The sequence below is a fragment of the Anser cygnoides genome, chromosome 4, assembly GCF_040182565.1.
Source record: "Anser cygnoides isolate HZ-2024a breed goose chromosome 4, Taihu_goose_T2T_genome, whole genome shotgun sequence".
Lineage (NCBI taxonomy): Eukaryota > Metazoa > Chordata > Aves > Anseriformes > Anatidae > Anser > Anser cygnoides.
The window spans coordinates 2,802,649-2,827,573 of NC_089876.1; the positions used below are offsets into that span (position 1 = coordinate 2,802,649).

Sequence of the window (24,925 nt, forward strand, 5' to 3'; positions counted from 1 at the left end):
GGAAGCTTTTTAGGGTGTGTAAGAGGAATTAAATCCCGGGAAGGCTTTGCCACTTAAAAAAGGCAGATTTCCCATGTAATGTTACGAATCCTGTGTGCTGCTAACCCAGCAGCTCTGATTTCATCAATATCAATTTAATTCATTCAAAACAGGGCTGAGTAAAGTTTTTTCTCCAGATAAATTACTTCAGCCTGTCTTTTCATCTCAATGTAATTTAAAGTGTGTATCTCTTACAATAAAGGGAATCAACAATTTCTGGCAAAGAACAAAGGACAGTAATTAGCAGGCAGGAACTGTTGTTGCCAGTTGTGCAGACGTAGAGTTGATGATCCCAGTCTGTCCTCTTTGTCTCCGCTTTACGTTTTCCTAATTTAGGTGAAATGGTGCAGAGCATCTGGGCAGTTTTAAGTTACATGAGGAAATCTAAAAATGATACACCATTCATTGGCCAAAGAGATCAGCTTTTCCATATCAGGAAGTGATAATGGGGACAGGAATTGCATTGTCCTGTGGTGACGTGAATGGGTGATGTGAGGAAATGTATGGAAACAAATAAGAAATGACTTTTCTGTGATGACCGTTCCATCCAGTTGTGGCCATGTGTAATTTATCCCTACCGATGGATTACTTCTACTGGCAGAAAGTAGGGGCACAGCTTGTTGCATGTGGGAAAGTTTTTTAAAATGCTTGCTCAATTGATTAACTGAGCAGGAGGAATCTACAGTTAGAAATGAGGATTTCTAATCTAAAAATGCTTCACATCTTTGGAAAATAAGCCTCCCTTTTTTGTTTCAAACATAATGTCTCCCTAGAACTAGCCATAACCCATCAAGTAGGATGGTGGCCAAGCTTTGAGGAGGGAAGAAAAACTGAACTGAAGTAGCTAGATGGACCTTCTGGCTCCAACATGCCGGTGTGTCACAACCAGTTCTTTGTTGGTTCCCTGTAGTGTGGGTAAAAAAAAAAAAAAAATAAAATGACTTGAGTCCTTGTAGATGGTTGGTCAAGAAAGTGCATCCTAACATCGCTCCCCTCCTCTTTCCAGTGTCTAAATTTAACTACAACCCATCTGAGAGCTTGTTTGTGCTGGCCCCAGTCCAGTCCCTCTCCATTGGGTCGGTGATGAGTGCAATGGGGCTGGGGTTCCTCCTCTCAATGCTCTTCTTCATAGAGCAGAACATCGTGGCATCGCTCACAAATGCCCCGGAGAACAGGTAATGCTTTCGGCGTGCCTCTCCCGTTATGGAGGTGTGTTCTCAAGCCTCTTCCTAGCACTGCTGTAGGTCAATGGGATCTCAGCTAACGAGCTGTTATTTGTTGTTGTAGCACTATGTTCTCCACCTTGCTGTTCAAGTAAACTCCTCTCCGTTCTGGTAGCTTTCCCAAAGATAGCCTGAATATTGGAAAAGATATTCAGGGAATGTTCTGACAGAACTTGTCATCACCGTCCCCAAAACCCAATATTGGAGTGGTGAATCAAAAATTCAAAGCATCAGTGACCTTACCACTTCAGGCCATTTCTTCTTTGCTCTGTGAACATTATATAGATATTTAGTATGTTTTGAAATTTATGGATGTACCAACAGCTGTTTAGGGAGCATCTGACCCTCATGGAAATGTACGCTGCTCTTGCAGTAGAGGGAACTCCTTGAAAAGGAAGAGTGAGTGACCTGGACAAATGTCATAGTACCATACGCTGCAGTTGAACATAGGAGAAGAAGCGTTTGAAGCTATTAAACTCTAATAGAGAATGTAGAAGCGAGGTAAAACATACCTATTGTGGTTTCATTTTTATCTGGTAGGTCTGATTTATGCATAAGCTTGAGTAGAGATGTTACATTATTAAAATATTCCCTTTGTTTTTTCTGCAAACTGCAATCAGATGATATCAAGAGTGAATGTGTATGACTTCCTTTTCAGGGAAACTACCATGGATTTTTCTGCTAATGTAGTGTGTGGGAGGGTTTTCTCCTTGCACGGCACATTAGCATTCTCCATGTTACAGCTGGAGTGGCACTGAATTGGGGCAGGCAGAAAAGACAAGCTCAAATTCAGTTATGCTAATCTGATTTTCTTTGACCATTTCTTTTTCCTCATCTTGATTACATCCCCTTTTAGTTAGATATCCCCTTTTAGTTAGTGTTGCATAAATCTGTAATGTAAGTGGGTCATCTTTTTCCTAGAATGGGTTTTTCTGAAGTTTTGGTGTTTTCCTCTACAGTGTCTTTGAGGAGTGTAAAACATTCTTTGTAGTTCTTGAGTGTTTTTCATAGCATTGTATATAAGGCAGAGTTTATGCTGATCAGGTATCAGGGCATGGGTTTGTAGAGGGAGAAAAAATAGAACTTGACAGCTTGTGTTTGTGGTACCATCACAGAATAAAAATTCCATCGCTTATCCCAGCCAAACAGAGAACATGTTTTTGGTGTCTTACCAAATGTAGTGATTTCTTCCTGTAGAATAAACAGGGAAAATATGCTTGCCTGAAAGTACACTGATGTGCTTTGCCAAAGAATAATCAAAGCAATCGTATGGGACAGTCTAAGGGATAATGGGCTGTTTGGGCAGTGTGAAGATAACCCAGGATAAGGCACCTAGAGCTGTTGTGTGCATTTTGACCTAGACAGACTCTCAGTGGAGCCCATCCATTGCTCAAAGTGTACATATACCATGTAGTGCTGCAAGACTGAGACAAGTATTCCAAGGGGACTAAAATGATGCTGGTACTAGACATTTGGCCTTTGTACATAGAAAATCCTCTGAAAACAGCAGCCAGGACAATCAAATGATAGCCCTGGGGAAGCTGGGAGATGCCTTTTCTCTGAGAAATTTGCACATGGGCAGGGGCCATGCTTTCCAAGTGTAAGCTGAAGCAGGAAGCGTGTACAACCCTACTGAATCCCACCCTTCCTGCCAGCACCTTCCAGCTTCAGAGGCAGTGTAGACATCCATCTGACCTAGTCACCCCGTGGCCTCAGTCTGTGGAGGGGAGCACTTTCAGTGAGACAAGTCTTTGTTCCAAAACTGATCCCCACCCAAGATTTCTGCTGCTCAAAGGTTGGCATCTGCTGCTGTTTTGAGACAAGGCATGACCCAACAAGGCATGAATCTTCTTGATGTGCTGGGTGGTTTGCTGGCTGCAGGTGCCTACTCTCCTAGAGTTCCAAGTCTGTTAGGTACTGAACTGAGCCTTACTGGGCTGCCTTAAGACACTTAAAAGGTGTTTGAGCTCATTCTTCCAGATTCTGGTGTCTGGAGATTGATTCAGCTGATCCTTTGTGTTGTGTAAGGGTGAGTTCAATTGCTATCTGTGCCCTGGTTCAGCCTAGGGACAGAAACATGGCTATAGACCTTTAACTTGGGTATCAAAGTTTGAGACCTTTCCCCAGCCATCATCTAAAATTACTAAAAGTATCTGAGAAATTCATACCAGATGAGTATGTTCATGAAGGGGACAAACCTTGCAAAAATTGTGAGGTTAAATGAGGTGCACATTCACTGTTAGCAGCTGCTCTCTTTGAAGTCCTTGCAAAGTGAATGATGTGGCTGACTCCTTGGTGGAAGCTGCAAATTTCACCCTCACCTAACAAAACTGGTGAACGCAAGGTAGCATCCCCAAGTTAGGAGCATGTCTACTTGGCTGACTACTGAGGAACAGCTGAAGTTTAATACATTTCTCGTATTTTCTTATGCAGTAGTGATAATTGTGGGGGATTACTGTAGTGTACCAAGTATGTGTTCAGCTCCTGGGTCTGCTTGTGGGGAAGGAAGGAAGGAGATCAGGGTTAGAAGCAAGACAGGTGGGAAACCTCAGCATTGCTAGTTTGGCAGCTGGTGCCCAGGTTTCAAACCACTGCCCCTGAGGACTCTGCTAGCAGGTATACTTTATATCTTGAGTGGACTCAGTAATAAATGTAATGGCAAAATGCTGATGTAATTTTTGTGGGCTCTTACTTTAGTGGGTTGCCTTTCTGCTCCTTGTTTTTTCCAGAAGATGATTGCTTTGAGAGAAAGCTAGCAAGTTTCATTACCATTCATGTTCAAGTAATGCCTGCTGTAAAGCAGGAGGCATGTGAAATCACTCTGTGCATGGAAGTGCACTTCGATGTTTAGTGTTCCAGCTCAGATTCAGCCAGAGCAGCCCTGTTACTGTTAGCACCAGGTGTAACATGTCAACACAAACCCATTTCAGGTTGGTGAAGGGAACAGCCTACCACTGGGACCTCCTGCTCGTTGCACTGATCAACACGGGGCTGTCTGTCTTTGGTCTCCCATGGATCCACGCCGCCTTCCCTCACTCCCCGATGCATGTCCGTGCTCTGGCCTACGTAGAGGAGAGGGTTGAAAATGGACACATCTATGAGACGTAAGTAGGAACCACAGAATTATCTTGGATCACTTCACTTTGATTTGTGGTTTCCTTATCCTTTGGGTACAGCAAGATGCATGGCTGGGGAGCTAGCTCTTGTCTTGAGGGTCTTCCAAGATGAGGGTGGAAAGAAAAATGAACCAAATGAAGCCACTTCAGGCACCATGGCTTTGTACTCTGTTTCATTCCCCTTCACTAAAGCACTTGTTTTAGGAGAGCCGCAAATATGTGCTCCTATCAGTGGCTGGAAGTAGCCTGAAAGGATTCAGCCTACTCTGGTGTAGATTGTCCTGTGAAAGAGTCAGCCAAGGCCTTTTTTGGCTTTATCCCTGTAGAAAGCTGAGGAGATACTCTGGCCAGACTTTTCCAGATGTCTTCACCAGAAAAAATCCAGTCTGATTCATTGCATTAGACCTGTCTGGTGGTTATTACAAGGGGTGGGAAAAATGCAGTGTTATTTGAGAGCTCCCATAGAGTCTTCCACCATCTTTTGGAAAGGCTTATTAAATTCTATTGTTTTTTAAGCAAAAACAGCCATGAAACCATGCCTGGGTCATGCCTTTTTCTTTAAGGCAAGTTTTTTTTGTCTGAAGTTGTCAAATGCTTTCTTATCAGACACCTATTTAAAAAAAAAAATGAAAATCCAACTTCTTATGAAACCACCTCCAAAACAGATTATCTGGTCTGCTTGATCTCAGTACATTACACTTGAGTGCTTTTACCTCAGAAGTGGTAATTTCTACTCACATGCCATTAGTTTTAATTATCTCATCTTAGTTTCCATTTTTGGAGTTACTGCTTACCAAAAGTGAGGCTAAGTGGTCATTTACTTCAAGAGATGGAGTGGGTCTGCCTTTTAATTTCCATTTTGCCTTTATGCTGTTCTTGGTGTCTTCTGGCCCAGCCCCACCTGGCATTGGCTGCCTTTCAGATTGCTGATTTCACATGCCACATCCGGAAACTGCTGAGTCCAGCTGCTCCCTGCCATGCTTTTGCAGTCCTTTCATGGTATATCAGTTCCTGGGATCCCATTTCCATTAGTATTAGTTGCTCCCACGACTATACCTTTTGTCTTGAATCAATGCTAAGCCCTACCTCAGGGGAAAAAAAAATATATAAAATTTGAGTTGCTTAAAACAGCTCTGTAGGGTTTTAATCCATTCTGGTGCTCGTGGTGTCCATGTTCTGTTCTGTAATGCCTCTGCTCTACATTTCTGAGATGCAGAAATTATCCTTGGAAACCTATGAGCCAAGCTTCCCTTTTGTCTTCTATTGCTGATTTTTTAATACCTGGTGTTTTTTTCTTTTGCCACCCACTGTCTTTATTCTTCACTCTGGCTTTTCCCTGACAAAACCCAGTTACCTGTCTGAATTAAGGACTACCTGCTGTCTTTGTCCCATGCTTTGTCACCCAGTTTCCCCAAAAGACCATGGGAGAACCCTCTCTGGCCATGCTAATGTGAATATGGCTCCAGCGATTACCCTAAAAAGGGCTGAGGGATGAACTAGTCTCAGAGTGCTCTTGCTCTGCTGGAGGCAAATTGGTACATAAATGAGTGCAATGAACTGGATATAGGGAGTGAAGACGGGAACAAGAGTTTCCTAATCATCTGAACTGCCTTTGAGACCAAAGCTACTGCTTCTCTGAAAAGCAATGAGCTATGAACAGGAGGATCTGTGCAACGTTGTCGTGTTTTTCGTAGTCAGCTCTGCTGGAAAAGCAAATGTACTGAAGTTCAATTAGAAATCAGGAGTTCTTTGTGCTGGCTCCCCTAGCAGGTTCCTCTCCTCACTGGAATCAAAGCTGTCAGTGAGGACGATGATATAAACAAGAATAAAGATTTATCAAAATGAAAGCAAACTTTTCTTGTCCACTGTAGAGTAACCACTTGAGCCTGTGAGCTGATCTGGCAATCTGCAAATAGGCTCTCATCCGGCACATGGAGACTGGAAATGGTTAATCCTATGCTAGCCATATTAAAGGATTCTAGGGAAATGAGCTTGGATTATGCTCTTTAATCTCCATTAATGACTTCATTTCCATTGCAGTGCAGGCTTTCTGGAACTCTTTCCTCAAGAGCCAAACCAGATTCTGAACGCACAGGAGCTGCAGGGTTGCTTCTGTTACTTTAACATGATTGTGTAGATGTCCTTATGCTGGAAATAAGAGAGGTGCCAAAGTTAGCAAAAGACCAGCTTGAGGCTCTGAAGTTGAGCTTTAAAGATTTCAAATTTCATAAATCATGAGCAACTTAATCTTCTGATAAGGAGTTCCAGACTATTTTAGCAAGAGGTGACAGGAGTAGTTGCAGAACTTGTATGTGATCAAACACTCCAGTGCTGATTGCTCCATCCCCAAGAGAAGACGGAGGTTCATGACCTTCAAAAATCCATTACCAAAGGGCTGCTACTCTGGGCTGTTCTGTTCCTGTCCTTTCAGGCTTGCATCTGATTGCAATGTCATGGTTTTGGACTTAACATTGATCCCGAGCACTTCAGTTTCCATTGCTTCACTCGCAAGGAACCCAGCAGACGTATGAGTGCTCTGTTTGCAGGTCACAAGCATCCCCAGAAGTGGGGTTAATTTTTTTCTGAAATAATTCCTCTGTAGCTTGCCCGAAGACAAAGTCAGGGGAACTCTTGCTGTACCTGGATGGGCTAAATCAGTTAGTGCATCCCTTCTGTTCTGTTTTATGGTGGCACTTGAGAGGCTCATAGTGGTTCTGATAGTGCTAAAGTGGTCTGCCTGCTCCTTATTGTGTTATCAGATTAGTCTGAATTAGCCCATGCAGTTGCACTTAAACCTTGCTTTGCTCTCTCATCTCGAGACTTCTGTTCTGTGGCAAAACAGGCCTGGAGGCTGTGAAAATGATGCCAAATTATATCCACCTAGCTGATGTCCCAGTTCTTCCAAAGCTGGCGAGAGCAGTTTGCAGATAACAGAAGAAAGAAGTGCTCTGCAGTCCTCTGGCTTCTCTAGGCATGGGCAAGGATGTCTAGACATAGGAGACTTGTAAGAACATCTGAACAAGTGTGTTTGGAAGGAGGAAACCTGTGGTTTCTGCTGTATAAATATAGCTGGGGAGGAGGAAGAGGGGTTACTTAGAGGTTAATACCTTCTGTGTCTTCTGTGCATCTTTTGACAATCCTGGATAACGTGTACAATCTGCCCCATTACTCACTAAGGAATTCAAGCGTTGTCCTCGTGACTTTGCTTTGTTAACAATATCTGTTATTCCTTAGGTCTCATGTTAATTCTCCTATGTTATCCAAATGCTAAGAGCAAACCCTAGGCTGTTATTTCCCTCTGTCTCTAAATACAGGTGTGGAAGACTCCTCCTTCCATCCCCTCACAACTTCATTGCATTCTTAAATATATAAACAGTTTGACCTGACCTTACTTAAATGGAAGACTCAAACTTAATATTGAAAGAATTCACTGTGAAGCAATCTTCTTTAGGACAGAAGGGATTATGAAGTGCCAGCAGTACATATGTAAAAAAGGGAAATGTGTTTTCATAGATCTTGAGGCTGGCTCTTATGTTAATCCTCAGAGTACTTTGTGTAGGGGGTTAATTCAGAAGGAGGTCTTGCATGCAGGGAATGAGGCCAGTAGATGACACCAAAACAGCCTGTGACAAGAATTTCACCTGATAACAGGGGATTTACTCACTAGCTTATCCACTGAATTGGTGGATTTATCTTCTCAAAAAAAATTACTTTAAGAATCTCCCTTTTCTCTATTTAAGCACTCTTGAGAGATGAGAACTTTATTTCCTCCTATTGTTTCTAGTAATTTTTTTCAAACTAAACTGAAATGCTCATAGGTTTACTTGGAGTGCAAACAAAACCTTCCCTCACTCCTAAGGCTCTGAAAGTTGCTGCATGCTTTCCTGTCAGTCTTTTATTCCCATAGAAAAAATCAATCTGTGCTCTGTCAACTCCAGAAAATTTGCGTTAATTAATTACATGTTTTGCATGGTAATAGGCAATCTGCAGCACAACTGCTATAATTCACAGCAGAATTAAACTTCTAGCTCCCTGCATAGTGCTCTCAATATTCCCCTCCATATAAACAAGGAGATCCTCATGTACATCAAAAGTGCTGACTCTCAGGCAGAGTGCAGACCCACTTTTTCTTTCTTACAGGAGGTTCGTTAGTTCCTGTAGAAGTCAATGAGTTTTCTTTTTGGATGGAAGCCAATTGCATATCCATTGGGTAAATCAAGGGAAGGATTAGTGCCCAGAAAGAGGATTCTTGCCTGTTTTCTCACAATGTGCTAAACAGAATTAGCTTAGAGGGCAATTTAGTTCAGGATAGGATCTGTTGGAGCTTTGGAGAAGGGGAATTTGGCGTTTTTCCAGGTGCTCTGTTTGAGTTGTGGATTAAGTGCCTGGCCCGGATCCAGCAGAGCTCTGCCTTCTCAGTGTCAGCACGGGGCCAGAAGCGCTGATCTCAGTGCGCTGGAGATGAGTTTCCCTTTCCCGAGTGGCACGTGTCCTGTGGTTAAGCTGAGCTGTGAGCCCAAGTAATAAGCTTATGTGGGTATCGGGGTATTATCCTTCTCCCCTAATTCCTGTTTTCATGCTTCTAGGATTGTGAGTGTGAAGGAGACCCGGCTGACAAGTCTAGTGGCCAACTTCTTGGTTGGCCTTTCGCTCCTGCTCCTCCCTTTTCCTCTCCAATGGATCCCGAAACCAGTCCTCTACGGCCTCTTCCTCTACATCGCGTTGACTTCCATTGATGGGAACCAGCTCTTTGAGAGGGTGGCTCTCCTGCTCAAAGAACAGGTACACAAAGTGGTACACCAGCCCTATGGGGAGGAGAAATCATATTTACAATCCTGGGACCAAGCACTGTCAGGAGCTAACATGGCATGGGAAGCTGATGGTGTTGGGAATGGGGTTACCTCCAAAGCTAAGGAGGCTGGCTTCCATCTTCAGCCTGCACCTTGCATATTCATTTCATCTTTCTCTGCAAAAAGGGAGTGAAAATTGATGGGTCTGGCTGCCACTGAGATGTGAGCAAGAGGAATCTTTTGCATTGAAGCAGATAAACAAGCAAGAGAATAACACAGTGTCAAACAACAAAAGCGGCAAGGTTTTTGTTGAGTAGAAAAAGGTGGTAGCTAAATTGTTCCTAGAATTGTGCTGCATCTCATGTGTCTCTCAAATTCTGCATAATTTTTCTGCATTTTTCCCTGCTGTAAAGGCATTTAAGCTTTCCAGTTCAGAGCACTGTCCCAGGTAATCCTGCTCTTCTTAATCTGCTCCAGAATTGCACTGGAGCACCTTTCTTCAGGAGGCAAAAATGAGTGCACGGATGCAGCTGGGAGAGCTGCTACCTGGGAAGACACCCCCTAAACTCTCTATATAGAGCACAAACAACATTACATTCAAATGTTACCTTCAAAATAAAGCTGCATGAATTATTGCCCACTGTATGCATGGTGTTTAAGTCTTAACCTCCTGTGGTGTCTGTCACCTACAGAGTATGTTCAGCTTAAAAAAAAATACATAATGACGACTCTTGATTTCTACAACAAAGCTTCAGGAAAGGTCATTTTTGCCTCATTTTACACTTTTGTTTTGACCTGTGTGAAGCACCACGAGGTAGGTTTTTAGACTCGAAATGACTTGCATTATTGAAATGCTTCTGATGTGGGATGAAAACAAATCTGGGAGATCTGCTTTCAAGCCATCTGTATTACAAGTGCAAAGAAGGCACCCGTTTGCAGTGTAGGCGGTACCTGGAGCAATAATGAATTTCCAGCTCACCTTATGTAACAAGGGTCAAGGGCTTAATAAGCCCAACGTTTGGCTCTGTACTTCTGCTAATCTTTCTTGATCTGATATTACATCTCAGGTTGAAACTGTGAAATCTGGGTAAAGATTACAATTGTCATGTTGATTTTTGAGTGGAGATTGAATAGTTACTGATGTACGTGGAATATTACTTCTGGTTTTAATACAAATTATGTGTGGAATTTTCCAAGCTTCAGTTTGGAAAATTAAAAAATATTCTCAAATATGGATCTCCCCCCTCTTCTGGAAACCTTTTAATGAGTCATGGCATAATCTGAAATCCATTGAGTCTGTATCAGTGCCAGCAGACAGTCGCTCATATTCTTCATTGATGTATAGACAGTGAGTCAAAGCTTGTGCTCAGACATGAGCAAGTAACTGTCAGAGGAAACCACGAGTGATATTTAGCCTATTAATGTCACTTTTCCTCTTTCTCAAAAATGAATAGTTGATATCAGTTGAGAAAATCATTACAGTCTGAGTACAGCTTCTTCCAGCACCTCCACAATCTCATCTCCTGCTGTTCCCCTACTACGGTTCAGCTGGAAAATGGGACCACCAGGGCAAGCGTAGTCTGGTCAGGAGAAAAGTTATAAAATGATGAGGAGCTGGATTTCAGGTGGAGAAACCATCCAGCAGTACCAACACTTGAACGTATCTGTTTACCATCACCCTCTGCACACCCCCACAGGCACTTCACATGTTGCTGCAAAGCCCTGATAATCCTACTCAGGGGAATCTCATTACTGTACTTATCGAGATATTTTTCTTGCACTCCAGATGCTCCCCAAGGCAATCTTAGTTGTGTGGCGTGTTTTCTCCTCCAGGTTTCTAGTGCCCAGTCATCTGCATGTTGTTGCCAATGCTGTAGTTCATTATGTGCTTTAACCCTACAAACCCAGTGTTCAGCTGTTGAATGTATTAAGGACTGTTGGTGCAATGTATGTAAACTGACCTCCGTAAAAGCTTGTGCTGTGTGCTATATTCTTGAGTCCAGGTTGCTTTGTGTCTAAGATGCTATTCTTCTATTTGCAGACTGCTTATCCACCGACACATTACATCCGCAGAGTGCCCCAGAGGAAGATCCACTATTTCACAGGCTTGCAGGTCCTGCAGCTCCTTATTCTCTGTGGTTTTGGCATGTCACCATTGCCCTACATGAAGATGATCTTCCCACTCATCATGATAGGAATGATCCCAATCAGGTATGAAACTTTTCCAAGCAAAGTTTGGCTGTATTTTTCTGTCTCCCATGCACTTTGCTTTCTGCCTTGGACTGCTGGAAATCTGAATAGTCTAGAAGGACATCCAGTACTCTCCTGAGCAACCAGACCTTGGAAGTTGATAATGGTGACCTCTTCTCCACCTGCAAGAGGAGGAATAGTCCAGAATGACTTGAGGAGGAATAGCCTGTGATTTTTACCTGGCTGTTGTGCAGAGGGAGGTGGGCTGACAGGTACATATCTAGCTGGTGAAGAGGCAAATGGCTCTCCTTTTGTAGTGCCTGTGAGATGTCTTCCTGAGAAGCTGTGGTCTGAGCCTTTCATCTATTGGTATTGGTAATGTTCCTTCTTTCTTTGTAGTCTGAGTTCCTAAGACCTGTGCTCAGAGAGGACAGAGCTGGGAACTTTCCCTTGCACAATATGAATGCAAAGAGGAATCCATATCACTTATTTAGTGCTGTGATGCTGTGCAGGTTATCTATAAGATCACTGCTGAATGCCATTGTAAACAATCAGGTCAAATAGACCAGGTATAATCTTAAAATGTGTCTAATGTAAAACTGGGAGGACCGCACACTATCTTGCAATTTTGAGAGAGAATTACTGAGGAGTTGAACTCGTTCCCTAATGGTCATTAAACAGTGACTGCCCATCATTCTTCAGTCAAATCATTCATGCTGTCTTCTCCATTATTTGGATGTAATTAGAAGCCCTAATAAGATCTTGGGGAGAACAGATGTGTTTCCAGTCCACTTGATTATTTTTAGACCTGTGTGGCATCCAGTGCTATCTGATTGTCTTTGAGCTTGCAGTGTTGGAGGTTTTCCATTTGATCTGAAAGTTCAGGGCTACCAATGTGATAATCTGCAAAGGCAGCTGCTGTGGCATTTTCCTTGGGTGGGGAAGATGGATCCAGTTTTTCTAAAACAAAAGCAAATGTCAGAGCTCCCCAGGCTTTTGACAGGCTCCTGTCGGAGCTATTTGGGCGTGGTTTTATAAATGGACAAAATTGTAGAGAACACTGAAATGATTGTTCTTATGGTAGGAGTGTCTCACCCACCCTTCACATAGGTGGTACTTTAGATGCCTAGTTAAATGGCGGGCAGATACTTTATGATGCTGGATGATTGAGCCTTGTGGGAATTACAAGTCTGCATGGAGCAGCTCAGTATAGCAAATAAAACCTGAGATGCTTTTTGCCAAATGTTCAGGTAACAGATTTATTGTAATGTTACTGTGGAGAGCGCAGTGTCAAAGAACTGGATTTTGTGATGACAGATAATTTAGTCATGCAAATGTATCTTTTTTCAGTAAATACGATACTGTCATCCTATCTTATCTCTGTTGCTGACTTGTTTCTCTTTCCAGAGCAGCTTTTCCTAATAGCCTTTTTAATTAGCCCTGCTGCTAAGGGGAACATGGTACTGCTACCTGGTACAATACAGAAATTTGTCCTCTGCTTCCCTTTTCTGAATTCTGCTGCCTTCATGGGCAGCATGAAGCTGGAGTCTGGGCTCCAGCTGAGAAGGCAGCACCATGATGCATAGCTCTGTAGCTAATGATGACTTTTTCATGAAGATTTGGCGCTCTAAATAGATGAGGTAGAGTAGGAAAAGTGAAATCTTTTTAAAGTGGAGGGAGGAGGAGGTGATAGGAGAATAGCCAGGGGTCAAAGTAAAGAAACAAACCCAGATGAATGAGTTATGGCTCAGTGTCCCATCCAGAAAACCAGCCATATTTGTCTGCCTCAAGGACATTTCTATGTCCTACTGCATTAAACACATGACTTGCATCATCATCAGCTAGGGGACCAACCTTTTTCCAGTGGGATAGTCACTAAAATCTCTTACCTTTCGTACTGGCTTACTGCAGTGGAACAGCCAGTTGGGAGAAAATGATTTTTGTTTGGTATCCCAAATTTCTGGGTTTGATTCAAAGCTTTGGGGTTGACTAGTTTTTGGCTACACTCTAATCCCTGCTCTGGGGCATACTTAAGGTTTCTCAAGAATCTTTTTTTTTCCCAAGTTCTCTGTAATGTTTATCTGTGCTTCCACAGCTCTCAAGCATTTCATTTCATGGCAGGCTGATCTAAGCAGATACTGGTATTTCTCAGTAGTAAGTGCTCTTTGGGATCTCTGTCTAGCTATTGAAAATGCCCTCCCAGCTCTTAAATGGGCTTTCTAGCACTTTGTGTCCTATTTTAACAGCTGAAGAATAGCTTCCTTGTTAAGTAAGAGGTGTCAAACTACAACTATGCAGTAGCATTTAACAAGAGCGACTTCATACTATACTGTTACAGTGGCTTTCCTTTCTCACCCAAATACATTAATTCATGAGGATGTTCATGCAAACAAACCACTACAAAAACAAAGGAACCAGTACTTCCATGACCCAGTGGAAAACAGACACCAGGTAGGGATGGAGCTGGAGAGGAGTGAATGTCACAGCCCTGCTCAGCCTCTCACCTTGGTCTCAAGTCTTGCTGATATATTTAGTGCTTTTCAAAAGACTTCTGAGTTGCCAGGAAAGCTGCATTGTGAGAAGAGCTGGAAGGAGTGACCTGGGGTACTTGCAGGACTGGGGAAGTGCAAGACAAATAAGCTTTGTACCCTGGTCTTTGAGCCAGCCCTATAAATTTTCAGGGGTTTCTCCTGTGAGCTCTCAATGAATGGCGTTTGCACTGTTGTAATGGATTTAAGGCTGCATCAGGTGGGGTTTTATGTTGGGAAACTGTAGGAAGAGTGCTGAAGAAAGTGTAAATCAAATATAAATGGTGATTCTTGGCAAGTAAGCATCTGCTAGCAAACTGGGGAAGCAGGAAGCTACTGCCTGCCACCCCAGCACAAACCAAGAGCACAGCCGTGGGAAAATCAGACAGACTTGGGACAGACAAAATGTTACGCAGTGGTAAAAAAAAAAAACTAATTCTCTCTATTGTTCAATCTTAGGTATAACCTGCTCCCTAGAATCATCGAAGCCAAGTACTTGGATGCTATGGATGCAGAACATTAAACGGGGTCTGCCACACACGGAGCAGTGAGGATGGCTCTTTCAGAGTTGGAAGAATGGGGCGGCTTTGCCGAGGCATAGAACAATCTATCTGCAATTCTTTCTTTCACCACTTTCTTTCTGCTCTAATATGGTATTGGTAATGCACATATCAAAGACCAATTGAGCATTGAAGTGTCAGACCAAAACAGCCTTGGATTTGAGAGGCTAACGCTCTTTGGAGCTGTGAGGCAAGCAAGCTCTATGGAAATGCTACTTTCCACATCCCAAAACTGGAATCCCCAAAGATCAGCATGCCCATACAGTTGGAGTATGCATTCAGAGCTGTCATGTGTTCCCTTGTCTGAGGGGTGGGGGAAGAAATCCCTTTTTTATGTACCACATCCCTTTTTTCCAACACACTCTAAGGACAGCAACTGACCTTTCTCTTACAGAATGACAGTCCTGTTCTGGCCTTTGAATAATATTTCCCATGAATCCAGTATTCCCGAATTAGTATTCCAGGTAGGATGGCCTCATGGTAAACCACTGTCAGGAGAGATGTCTGGCTGTCTCTTCAGACTGACTAGCAGAAGGGTTAGAAGCAGATTTAATTCGTACCGATACAGTCCACAGCTTTGGATGAATATTTCATTCCTACAGATGAGCTGGAAATGTTCAGAGGTTCCGCTCGCACGGTGATATTGGTGAAACTGCATCTGGGTCTAAGCTACTTGGGAATTATTTTGGTTCTTTCTACCACTGCCACTCGGTAATCAAATACAGACGTGTAGTTTTGCACAACTGCAATGTTCTTGCTTGCACCCGGAGTCAAATGCTGAAACTTGTCAAAGGGCAGTTGTGTTAATGATTGCATATACATATGTACAGTAGTGCCTATGTGTACATATATACATATGGATTTGTGTATATATTTTGCATAGATATACAAATAGGCCTGATTCTTTCAAAATATCAAGTGTTTTGTGCAATCAGTGTTACCCGTGATGTCTTGACCATATACTTGTTCTCTGCTTCAGTGCTGCTTTTTCTTGTTGGAGATATGGTCACTTATTTTTTTCCTTCTAAAGCTGCTCATTTACTGTGTTTGTTCATGTGTTGCTTTATTCAAGCTGTTCCTTTGCTTTCTTCTTCCCATGGCTTGAGACCTTCATTCTGTCTTGATGCTCTGATGTGTGAATTTTGCATTTAATTTTAATGTACAGCATGCAATGAAAATTTTCCTCTTTTGCCTAATCAATATTTGTTGGTCATTTCATTATTTCTGTTCTGTAGCTAATCTCCATTTTTCCCCCACTCCTAGTCATTATATTTCTGGATGGATTTAACTTCTGTCTTTACAGTTCAGTTTATTTAATTTTGCTTGTACTATGGTCAGTTTTCTTATTTGAAGTACTGTGAAACCAGCTGCCCTTTAGTTCAGTGCTCGCCCATTGCTGCAAGTTACAGATCACAGGTAAAGTGTTAAGGAAAATGTGGAGCTCTGAAGATAATGAACTTTCAAAACAGCAAAAATGAGGGAAGGGGAACATAAAAATGAAATATGCATATACTGCAGATTAGCACAGAGAAGTTTCTTACCAATTGCTTGCTCAGTCAATGGTGCAGGGTTTTTATCAGCGTGTTCCCTACAGATTGGATGTTTCTCTGTGTGAGGAAGGCCAGCTTTGTGATGAGGGAGAAAGGCTTTGGGGAAAACGTTTGTATGCTGAAACAGACTCAAGCCTCTGAAGATTTGGTGCATTTGCACTAAACATCAGATGGTATTGCATCATAATGTAGTTGCCTACAGTTTTAAAACATGTTTGAAAAAGTTTTCACTTTCTTATGGAAACTCTTCATCCTTGTATTAATACTTAATGGAAGAGAGCAGAAAACGTTCCTGAGAATGTGTCCTTGTGAGCATGGCCAGGAAGTCCTACAGCTGTCCCAGGGGAAAGCCCCCAGCTTTTTTAGAAAGCAAAGCAGCAGCACGAACGACCTTCAGGTCACACCAGCCAATTGTTGTGGGAATGCTGAGAAGGCTCTGAGTCGGGGTGACCACTGTGGTACACCAAAGCAGGTAAACACATTTGGTTTTCAGTTGGTCTTGAAGGCAGCAGGGGCAACTCATGCCATGTCTGGCCATAGTATGACAGCAGGTGCAAATCTGTGCCTGGTTTCTGACTGCCTTGGTCAATATTTTCTAGCTTTGAGTCATTCTATGGTGAGATCACGGATGGCTCTTACCAAGGTCTGCATGTAGAAACAGGACGAGCAGGCAGCAAACAGGATTTTGGGGCAGCGTGAAGGCGGAGGTGGTAAAAGCATGTCTGATCTCCAGTCAACGGAAAAAGAGCAGGTGACAGCAAACAACAGTTCAGTGCATGTTGTAAGACAGCGATTGTACAGGCCTGATGGTGCTTAAATAATGTGCTTCTCCCATGGATGTCAGATTGACCAAAACTACAATGAGAAGTGTCATCTTATGGTTAAGCTATTAAATGCAGGTGTCCAAAGGGTGCGTTTGTGGTGTCTCAGCTCTTGGCTGGGAAAAGTCACCCTTTGGGGTGGCTTGAACCATGTTGTGGATGCTGTAGCTGGAGGAAAGAGGATGTGCCTGATGGAGAGTAGCTCTGGTCCTCTTTGAGGAAGAGTGGAGGCCCTGGGTAAAATTCCCTCCAGAACAGAGCACGTTGAGATGAACTGCACGTGGGTCTTGTCAGAGAAAGAAATAGTTGTCAGAAATAGTTCTCAAATGTGCCCTCCATCCCCCCAACTCATGAGGACCAAAAAATGTCTCCTATTTAAAGCCACTTGAAAACATCAAAAACCACTTGAAAGCATCAGTTTCAGATAGTGTCAAATGTTGTTAAATGAGATCATTCAAAACCTAGGTAACTGGGGGGTGTTTAGATAGCAATCACAATTCTTGGGGTGGGTGTTTTTGTTCATTGCTGTTGCTTTACCAGTATGACTTCGGTGTTTGTATTTTTCTTAGCGTCAATAGAATCTGTTTTCCAGAGTTTTTCCTTTCTACGGAAGTCACGGGCCAAAGAACCAAATGATGGGAGAGCGGCACGACTCCCGAAGTGAAGCTGTGCTGGCTTAAACTGCTTGCATATTTTGGACCCGTGTCTAGATGTATGGGTAGGAGGGGTTGTGAGATTCAAGGCCTCTTGGCTGTTAAGGGGTCGCGATGATCCCACGGAGGATTTTTTCATACCTTTTCTCTTGTTTGCTTCTGGTTTTGCTGACAAAAGTGCAGGCGCTTCCAGGAGGTAGGCTAACTAGGGAAGGAGAGGTGGTTCAGAGTTGATCGAGCACTTTAATACTTCTGTGAAGGTTAAGACAATTAGAATGTACAAAGTTTTATTATAAGCTCTTTATATACGCACAATGCTATGTATAACTGTTGCCAAAGAAATGGGTTCGAAGGATGTCGATAGCTTTTTGACAGTCCACGATGTTCACCTGGAGCCACGAGGTGGTGGAGCACTTCTGAAATGGGTGGGTTTGGGAAGCTACCTTTTGACAGTTGCCAAAACGATCAGAAACGGGGAATAGAATAAATTTCTACTCTCAAACCTGTAGGTTTTGATCCTTGCACTGAATGTAGGAGCTAGAAATTAGCTTGACAATTAAAATTGGATTTATACCTGAATAGTTTTGTTGGTCTGAGACTTATTTTGTTGCCTTCAAAGATGTTGACACACTAATGTATGGAAATAGATGTTTCTTCATGTAAATTAAGGGAAGTTGGTGAAACCTGGACTGCTGAACAGGCGATATAGTGCTTTCTGGATTGCTTAGAAAGCAGATCTGACAACTTCACTAGCAACAGCCTCCCAGATTCTCTGGCATCAACATTTGGAGCTATTAATAAATGTCAAACTCGAGTTGGATGATGTGTGTCAGTGCATCACTGCAAAAGGATATAGGGCTGGGGTAAAATCCAACTGGTTTGCTTCAGAGCTGCTGTCCAGTGAAATGTTTCAAGAGGAATCCAACGACTGTGGGATGTGGCATACACTTCCTGATGACCTGCATGAAGCAGGATGCTGTGAAAAATAATTGGTAGATGGTCACATACTCGTATGCTGTAGATCAAACAATTCATCCTGAAAGGTCCCCCCGTTCCTAGCTGTACCAAAAGACTGAAACTTTGTAAAATTTTGCATATTGTATTTCTCTGCTTTAGAAGATGCTGCTGGACTGTTCTCTGGGCGCTTTTTGGAGGAAAAACAAAAGGAAACATGAAGTTGGTTGAAGCTGGATATACCTGGAGAACACTTGGGGGGGTTGTGGGGTTCTCAGAAACATAAACATGAAAGGGACCTGAAATGTGCCATGTCACAATGTTCCTGTTTTCCAGCCTGTGTCCCACTAAACATGCATCTTTTACCCTATCTGTTGGCACACGTTCATGTTATTCCCTGATCAAGCTTTTTTCTTGTTCACTGTTCTGTATCTGTTCTTTGTGCTTCTACCTGCCTCGAAGGTTAACAGGCAAAACTGGGATTAGCTGAAAATCATTGCTTGTGTCCATTCCCCCAAAACATCAGTGCAAGCCCCTTCCTCTGTAATTTCTTGACTTAACTCTCATCCTCCCCAGCCCTTCTCTGAAGGTTGTCTCTGGTGTCCCCACTGTGAAAATGCTGCCAAAATGCTGAGTGGGTATTTTTATCTGGAGAGCTCGAGCCTGTGTCTGAGCAGCAGCGTGGCAGCAGCCGCTCTCTTGGGGCTCGCTTTGCCATAATAGGCAATTACGAAGGATTCATAATTGTCCTACAGTTGCACTGTCTTCTGCATCTCGTTAGATGATTACTTTATGGCACAGTGTTCCAGTTGGGCTGTCCTCTTTTCATCTGTCAGGCTTCCAAAACAACTTAAATAGACATTATGGGATGGGCTTGCCCCATTTTCTATCTGTGCTGAGGCCTGTGGATGTTAGAAGAGAGTAGTCTTCTCTAATTGTTTTCATATCTAATTAAGGCATTTAAGGACCAAACCCTGTCCATTACACTGGTGGCTCCAGATCTGGTCACAAAGAGCGAGCCATCAATATTTTGTAAAGAGCAGACAGACGAGGGAGTTGCCCGAGTACATACTTTAGAAATACAAATTAGCACTTTCCTCTTCAGCTTGTGTGTGTTTTCCTTTCAAACTAGGACGATCCTTGGCTGTGTCTCCTTTTCTTGTAGAAAACTCTGCATGAGCCTGGATCACTTGGCATGATCCCGATGCCACGTTAAATATTAAGAGCGCGTCCTGGGGGACGTGCTGCCTTCTGCTCCCCATCTGCATCTCTGCTGCGAAGATCTGCTTGCTTGGAGAGCTGAAGTCCCCTGAGTGGAAGAGGGGGATGCGTGTGGCATCTCAGTCATCCATGTGGCCAATTCTTGCTGCTGCTCCAAAGGCCATCAGTGTCCCTTGCTTGGCTGCGGGTGGGAGACCCAAATGTTAACAAAATGGCAGAGTTTGGGGAAAAAAGTTTACTGTTTTCTCCCTTTTTAATTGAGCTATGCTGCATTAAAAAAAAAAATAGCTCTGGCAGTAATGTATTTGTTATGTGATCAGGGTTTTGCAGAAAATCCGCATATCAAATTCAGCAGCTGGAGCATCAGTTGCAGCACCCGGGAGGCTTGCCAAAGGGCTGAGCTCTGTTGCTGGGTCTATCAGCAGCAGTCGGTGTCTCAGCGTGCTTTTTTCCAGGCATCACATTAAGACAAGTTTCACGTGACTGGACGACTTGGACAGTTTCTGCAAGGGTCCGTATTAGCAATAGCAGCACAACGGGGCTTGTCCTGCCATGTGGGGCTGGAGCAGAGGATGTAGCCCATGGTGCAGGTGTGTGGGGACCTGTTTGGTAGGTAATCAATTGATCCAATTTCACAAGGACGTGGGAAGGGTTGGTGGATATCTGGGTGACACAGCTGAGCTCAGGCTGTGTATCCTTCTCTCCATGAACTGCTTACCTTAGGAGCAGTGTTAGCCACTTGTTTTTCAAAGCATAGATCCATAGCATCAAGCAGGTCTGAGTTCCTCAAATTTGGGAGCAGCACCATCAATTTCTAAGGCGCACAGAGCCCCAGCCTGCACAAATAGGCTTTGGAGAGGCTCACATCACTGTTGAACATCCTTTGCCTGCCCAGGTGTTAGCAGGTACCTCCCTTCTCTAATGCTTGTGATGCCAAAGTGTGATTAGCAGCTCATTAAGTGCCCCCATCTGGAAGCTGTGGCTGCGGGGATGTGTGCAGGATACGGCCATCCTCAGCAGGTGCCTGGCTGTCATCTCCGAAGGGCCTGGCGGGCTTAAGTGGATCACTTCACATGGGAGAAAGCGTGATTCAGCTGTCAAGCATGGCAGCCTCTGGGAAGCGAGAAGCCTGTTGTGCTGTTGACCCTTTGAGGGGTTCAGCCTCTTGCATTTATTTGGCAGAGCTGCTCTGATGCAGTGAGGGGGGCTCAGTGCTCTGCTGTTTCCAGAAGCGGTTCTCTTCTGCTTCTCCCCCATCCTCTTCACTGATGTGAAGCTCTACCTTGTTCCCAGGTATTACCCCCCAAAAATGGGAATTATCAGAGTTCAGCCCTTGAAAACCCTCCCTTCCCCTGAAATACGTGCTCCTGTATCAGTGTAAATCAAACCCCTTCCCCTTGGTCCAACCGAAGAAAGAGGCTGCAACTCAAATACTCTCATTTTCCCCTTAGGCTTTCTGTAGAGGGAGCAAAAATGCAGAATGAGCTCTGAGGGGGGTGATCAAGAGGAGAAACCTTCATGGGATGGATCTGGCTTCAAACCCTGCTTCTGCACAGGCAAATGTTAGCGGAGCCGCTTGGCTCGGGCAGCCTGCGGTGTGCTGGGTTCATCCTGCTGCGTGTCGCATGGTGTGGAACTGGTTAAACACTTCTGCGTTCGGTGACCGGGAGCTTTCCGTCACAGGCTGCTCAGGAACTATTTAAAGCGAAGGGAAAGCACGTGTTCCTATTTATGGAGACGGCCTATAGATACTGCACTTGCTAAATACACTCCCAAAGCGCATGCCCCTACCTAGTGTCGGTTTTGCAGTGGGTGATTTCTTTTGATAAGAGTTGCTCGGGGGGGAGGAGGGAGAGGGAATTCCTTTATTGTATAAGGAAGCTCTGTATTTAAAAAGAAAATAAAAAAGAAATGTACTGTTTATATATTTCTACTTTGTGCCTAATCGGTGTCCTTTATTTCACCTTTAGCTCCCTACACAGCTTGGACTTGTCCCAGTGCAGGTGTACGAGTTTCTTTGGTGGCTTGGGGGCTCCCTGTGGCTGAGATATTTCTGTAATCCCCAGCACTGGTGGCATGTGAGCATCTCAACTGTGTGCGCAAGGAGATGTGCTGGCTTAGGAGTTGGACTCGATGACCCTTGTGGGTCCCTTCCACCTTGGGGTATTCTGTGATTCTTACAGGTGGGAGCCTGGATAGCCAAAACTGGGATTGCTTCATGCTTTAATGGGGAAGAATGAGAAATAACTGTACCTTAACAGTGCACTGAGTGGGTCTAGGCTGGGCTAGCACTGCCCCATGCCTCTGGCTTCCTTGGAAGATGAGCCAAATCTGCAAATGCTCCTTACTCCCAGCCACTGCCTTGCTGCAGGTCTCAGCATTCCCCCTCCAGGCAGAGGACCAGGGCTGGCCGCCTTTGGTATGAACAGCCCTACAAGCAAGGTGGCTGACCATTCTCAAATATATTGATGTATACGTGTAGACAAACTATTGGGGAGGGATATGTGGGGAAAGGGGGTGTAAGAAGTGACTTCAAATGAACTGTACTCAGTAAGAGGCTCAGGCTTTACCCGTGGGAGCCCTTACTTCTGAGAGCAGCACGTGGCATACGCAGGAGCCGCTCAGCCCCTGCCTTGCACCTAGCTGAAAGCTCTTCCCAAGGACTCCGGCTTTCTATGACCCTTTCAGCCGAGAACTCAGGACTAAATCTCTTTGGAGGAAGCTTGAGGTGCGAGTGCCCTGCTGCCTGGGTCCTAGAACCACTTCTTATGCCTCTTACTGGCTGAGGGCTGTTGAGTGTGAGAGCAGACTGAAGTTTGGGGGCCTTGGTGTGTTTTGGGATCAGCGGGGGGCTGCCTGGAGCCCTTTGAGGTGTGGGGAACACCCTGGAGAGGTGGGGAGAGCTGGGTCCTGTGTGAACAAAAGCAGGGTGATGCTGCAGGAAGCTTCTCCTGGGCTGCCAAAGCCAAAAGCCCCGGGGCGCTCCGAAGGTCTGGCATGATGAGGAGGAGGCTTTGCCACACGCGAGGCTTTGGTGGAGGCTGGGAGGGAGGTCAGGCCCTACAAACTCTGAACAGATGGGCTCCAGGGGGAAGGCAAACCCAGCTGCCACCCAGCCTCGCAGAGTTTTGGGGCACTTTGCTAATTCAGCAGCCCCCAAGGGAAAGCCGCAATGTCCTTTTGCTCTCCCAGCTGTCTTCCTCCAGTGGTGGTGCCCAGGACAGCCCCAGGTCCCTGCGGGGGGCACAGGAGCAGCCTGGAGAAGCCGGGGAGGGGACACAGGGTGGGCAGGACGCCTCTGTCACCTCTGGCTGTCACTGCGGGGACCTTCAGCTGCTGGGCACCCGCTTGCGACCTCAGGCAGCCTGGCAGGGCTGTACCCTGCGAGGTGCAAGGTGCCCTGGTAAAGCAAAGCCTAATAATAGTCTGCTGGCACGTCAGCACCGTTTGGTGCAGGTCCCAGCTCAGGAAGGAAGGGGTCAGATGGGGACGTGTCCCCCCCACACACACCTCATCTATCCTTCACCACCAGGACACACATACACTGTGCTGCCAGCAGCTTTTCAGGAGGGGATTAAACACCCTTTGGCCAAAAATGCCGTGGATAAAGGGCTCAGAGAGGCGCCAGGTCCTACGGATGCAATTTTTGGGACCCTCAGCACTGGTTTTTCCCTATAGCAGGTCTTGGCATGGGGAGCACAGAGACGGGGAGCTTTTAGGGTGGCTGCATCTGGGCTTTCCTCGCTGACCCGAGGAGCGTGTCAGCACGATTCCCCTCCTAATGTCCTGATTTGATTTTAAATGAAAACATAGTTGGCGCATTCCTCCCTTTCTGTGCTTCCCATCCCTGTAAAGGATAAAAATATTTCCCTGGGGTGAGCCAGGTCTGCAGGGGGGTCCATTGCTGCCCCCAGTTGGAGCAAAGCTGCCGAGAAAGGGCTCATCTCCTGTCGGTGGCATTTGAGCACCCAGAGATGCACCCGGGGGAAAAGCAGATGAAAATAATGCAGGGGTCAGGTAGCTCAAGTTCCAGCTGTAAGAGACAAAACAGCCTCCAATTCTAGTTTTTTATTATTTTTATTTTGTGTTTGGGGTGTTTCTTGTTCGCTTGTTTTTCCTGTTTTGTTGTTGTTTGCATTTCTTTCCCTCCCAGGCACCCAAACCCGCTGTTTTTCATCAGGGATTTAATCTGCTGCGAGCAGCTGCCATCTAGGGGACGGACAGAAGAAGACAAGGGGTGGTTTTGCTGTCAAAGCTGCCAGGTTTGCCCCAGCACACGAGGCTCCCACCGCCTCCAGCCCACCCCCGGGGGGCTCTCCTGGGCACCAAGCTCAAGGGGGGAGCATCCCCGGGAGCCTTCCTGCTGCTCCCCCCGGGCCTCATCCTGCTGATGCTTGGAAGAGGCTGGGCCAGGAGCACTTCTTCTGCACCACCTGCTTCTCTCCAGCTCAAATTCGGGTAGGACGGAGGCGTAATGTCAGCACTCTCACTGATGAGGGATGTATGTTGTCTTTATCTCGGCCCCAAAAAATGAAATCAGTTCCCACCTCGCTGCGGATACCTAAAACCAGGCTCTGCCCAAGCCCTTGGAGATGAGAGAGCAGCAGGTGGAGACAGAGCATGTCCCCCACTTGGCCATCACTTGGAGTAAGAAATGAGCTCTAACGACAGCAGCTTGCTAATGAGAAGTTGGCAAATGGGTGCCTGGGGCTGCGAGCCAGAGCTGTGGGGCTGAAGGGTTTGTGCTGGAAACCCCAGCTAAGTGCTCATTTCTCACCCTTTCCTCTTCAATTTTAGGCTTTTCGCTTCCTCTCTGCTTGCTTCATCAGCCCCACCAGGATTTAGCCCCCACATAGGCACCTTCTGCCCCCCAAAACTCCTCAGGGCGGCTTTCAGAGCCCTGGGGGCTCTCCCAAGGGTGCAGGCAGCCTCAGGCTTTGCAGGCTCCAGCAGAGGGAGCGTGGCCACGTCCGATGCCAGCCCCTCTCCTGCTCAGCAAAAAATGTGCTTTTCTGAGATGAGTTATGTGCTCTGGATGGCGTTTTCCTGCGAGCTTCCCAACTGCACCCCAGCTGCTCGGACAGCACCATGCATGGATGCCTTTAGCATAGCCAAAAGCTTTTTTTTTTTTTTTTCTTTTTTTTTTCCTGACTATTTTGGGGAAGGTCCAGTGGGAAAAAAATAAAATAAATCAGAGACCCAACTCTGAGTGTTTTAAGTCAGTATTAGGTCATTAGCTTCCCAAATCTACTTTGTCTTTTCCTTTGGTGGAAAAAGGAT

At 45.0% G+C, this 24,925-nt stretch overlaps 1 protein-coding gene across 7 annotated transcripts in view; it reads left to right on the top strand.

The window, feature by feature from the left end:
• SLC4A11 (solute carrier family 4 member 11) overlaps positions 1-18,290 on the top strand; it is a 138,160-nt gene extending 119,870 nt beyond the window's left edge. For all 7 annotated transcript variants that reach the window (XM_048081565.2, XM_048081567.2, XM_066997070.1 and 4 more), the window contains 5 exons: positions 1,046-1,214; positions 4,193-4,366; positions 8,965-9,160; positions 11,210-11,379; positions 14,346-18,290. In XM_048081565.2, coding sequence (XP_047937522.1) covers positions 1,046-1,214; positions 4,193-4,366; positions 8,965-9,160; positions 11,210-11,379; positions 14,346-14,409 — 773 coding nt within the window. In that variant the 3' untranslated portion in view covers positions 14,410-18,290. The remainder of the gene's footprint in view (positions 1-1,045; positions 1,215-4,192; positions 4,367-8,964; positions 9,161-11,209; positions 11,380-14,345) is intronic.
• Positions 18,291-24,925: the final 6,635 nt, after the last annotated feature.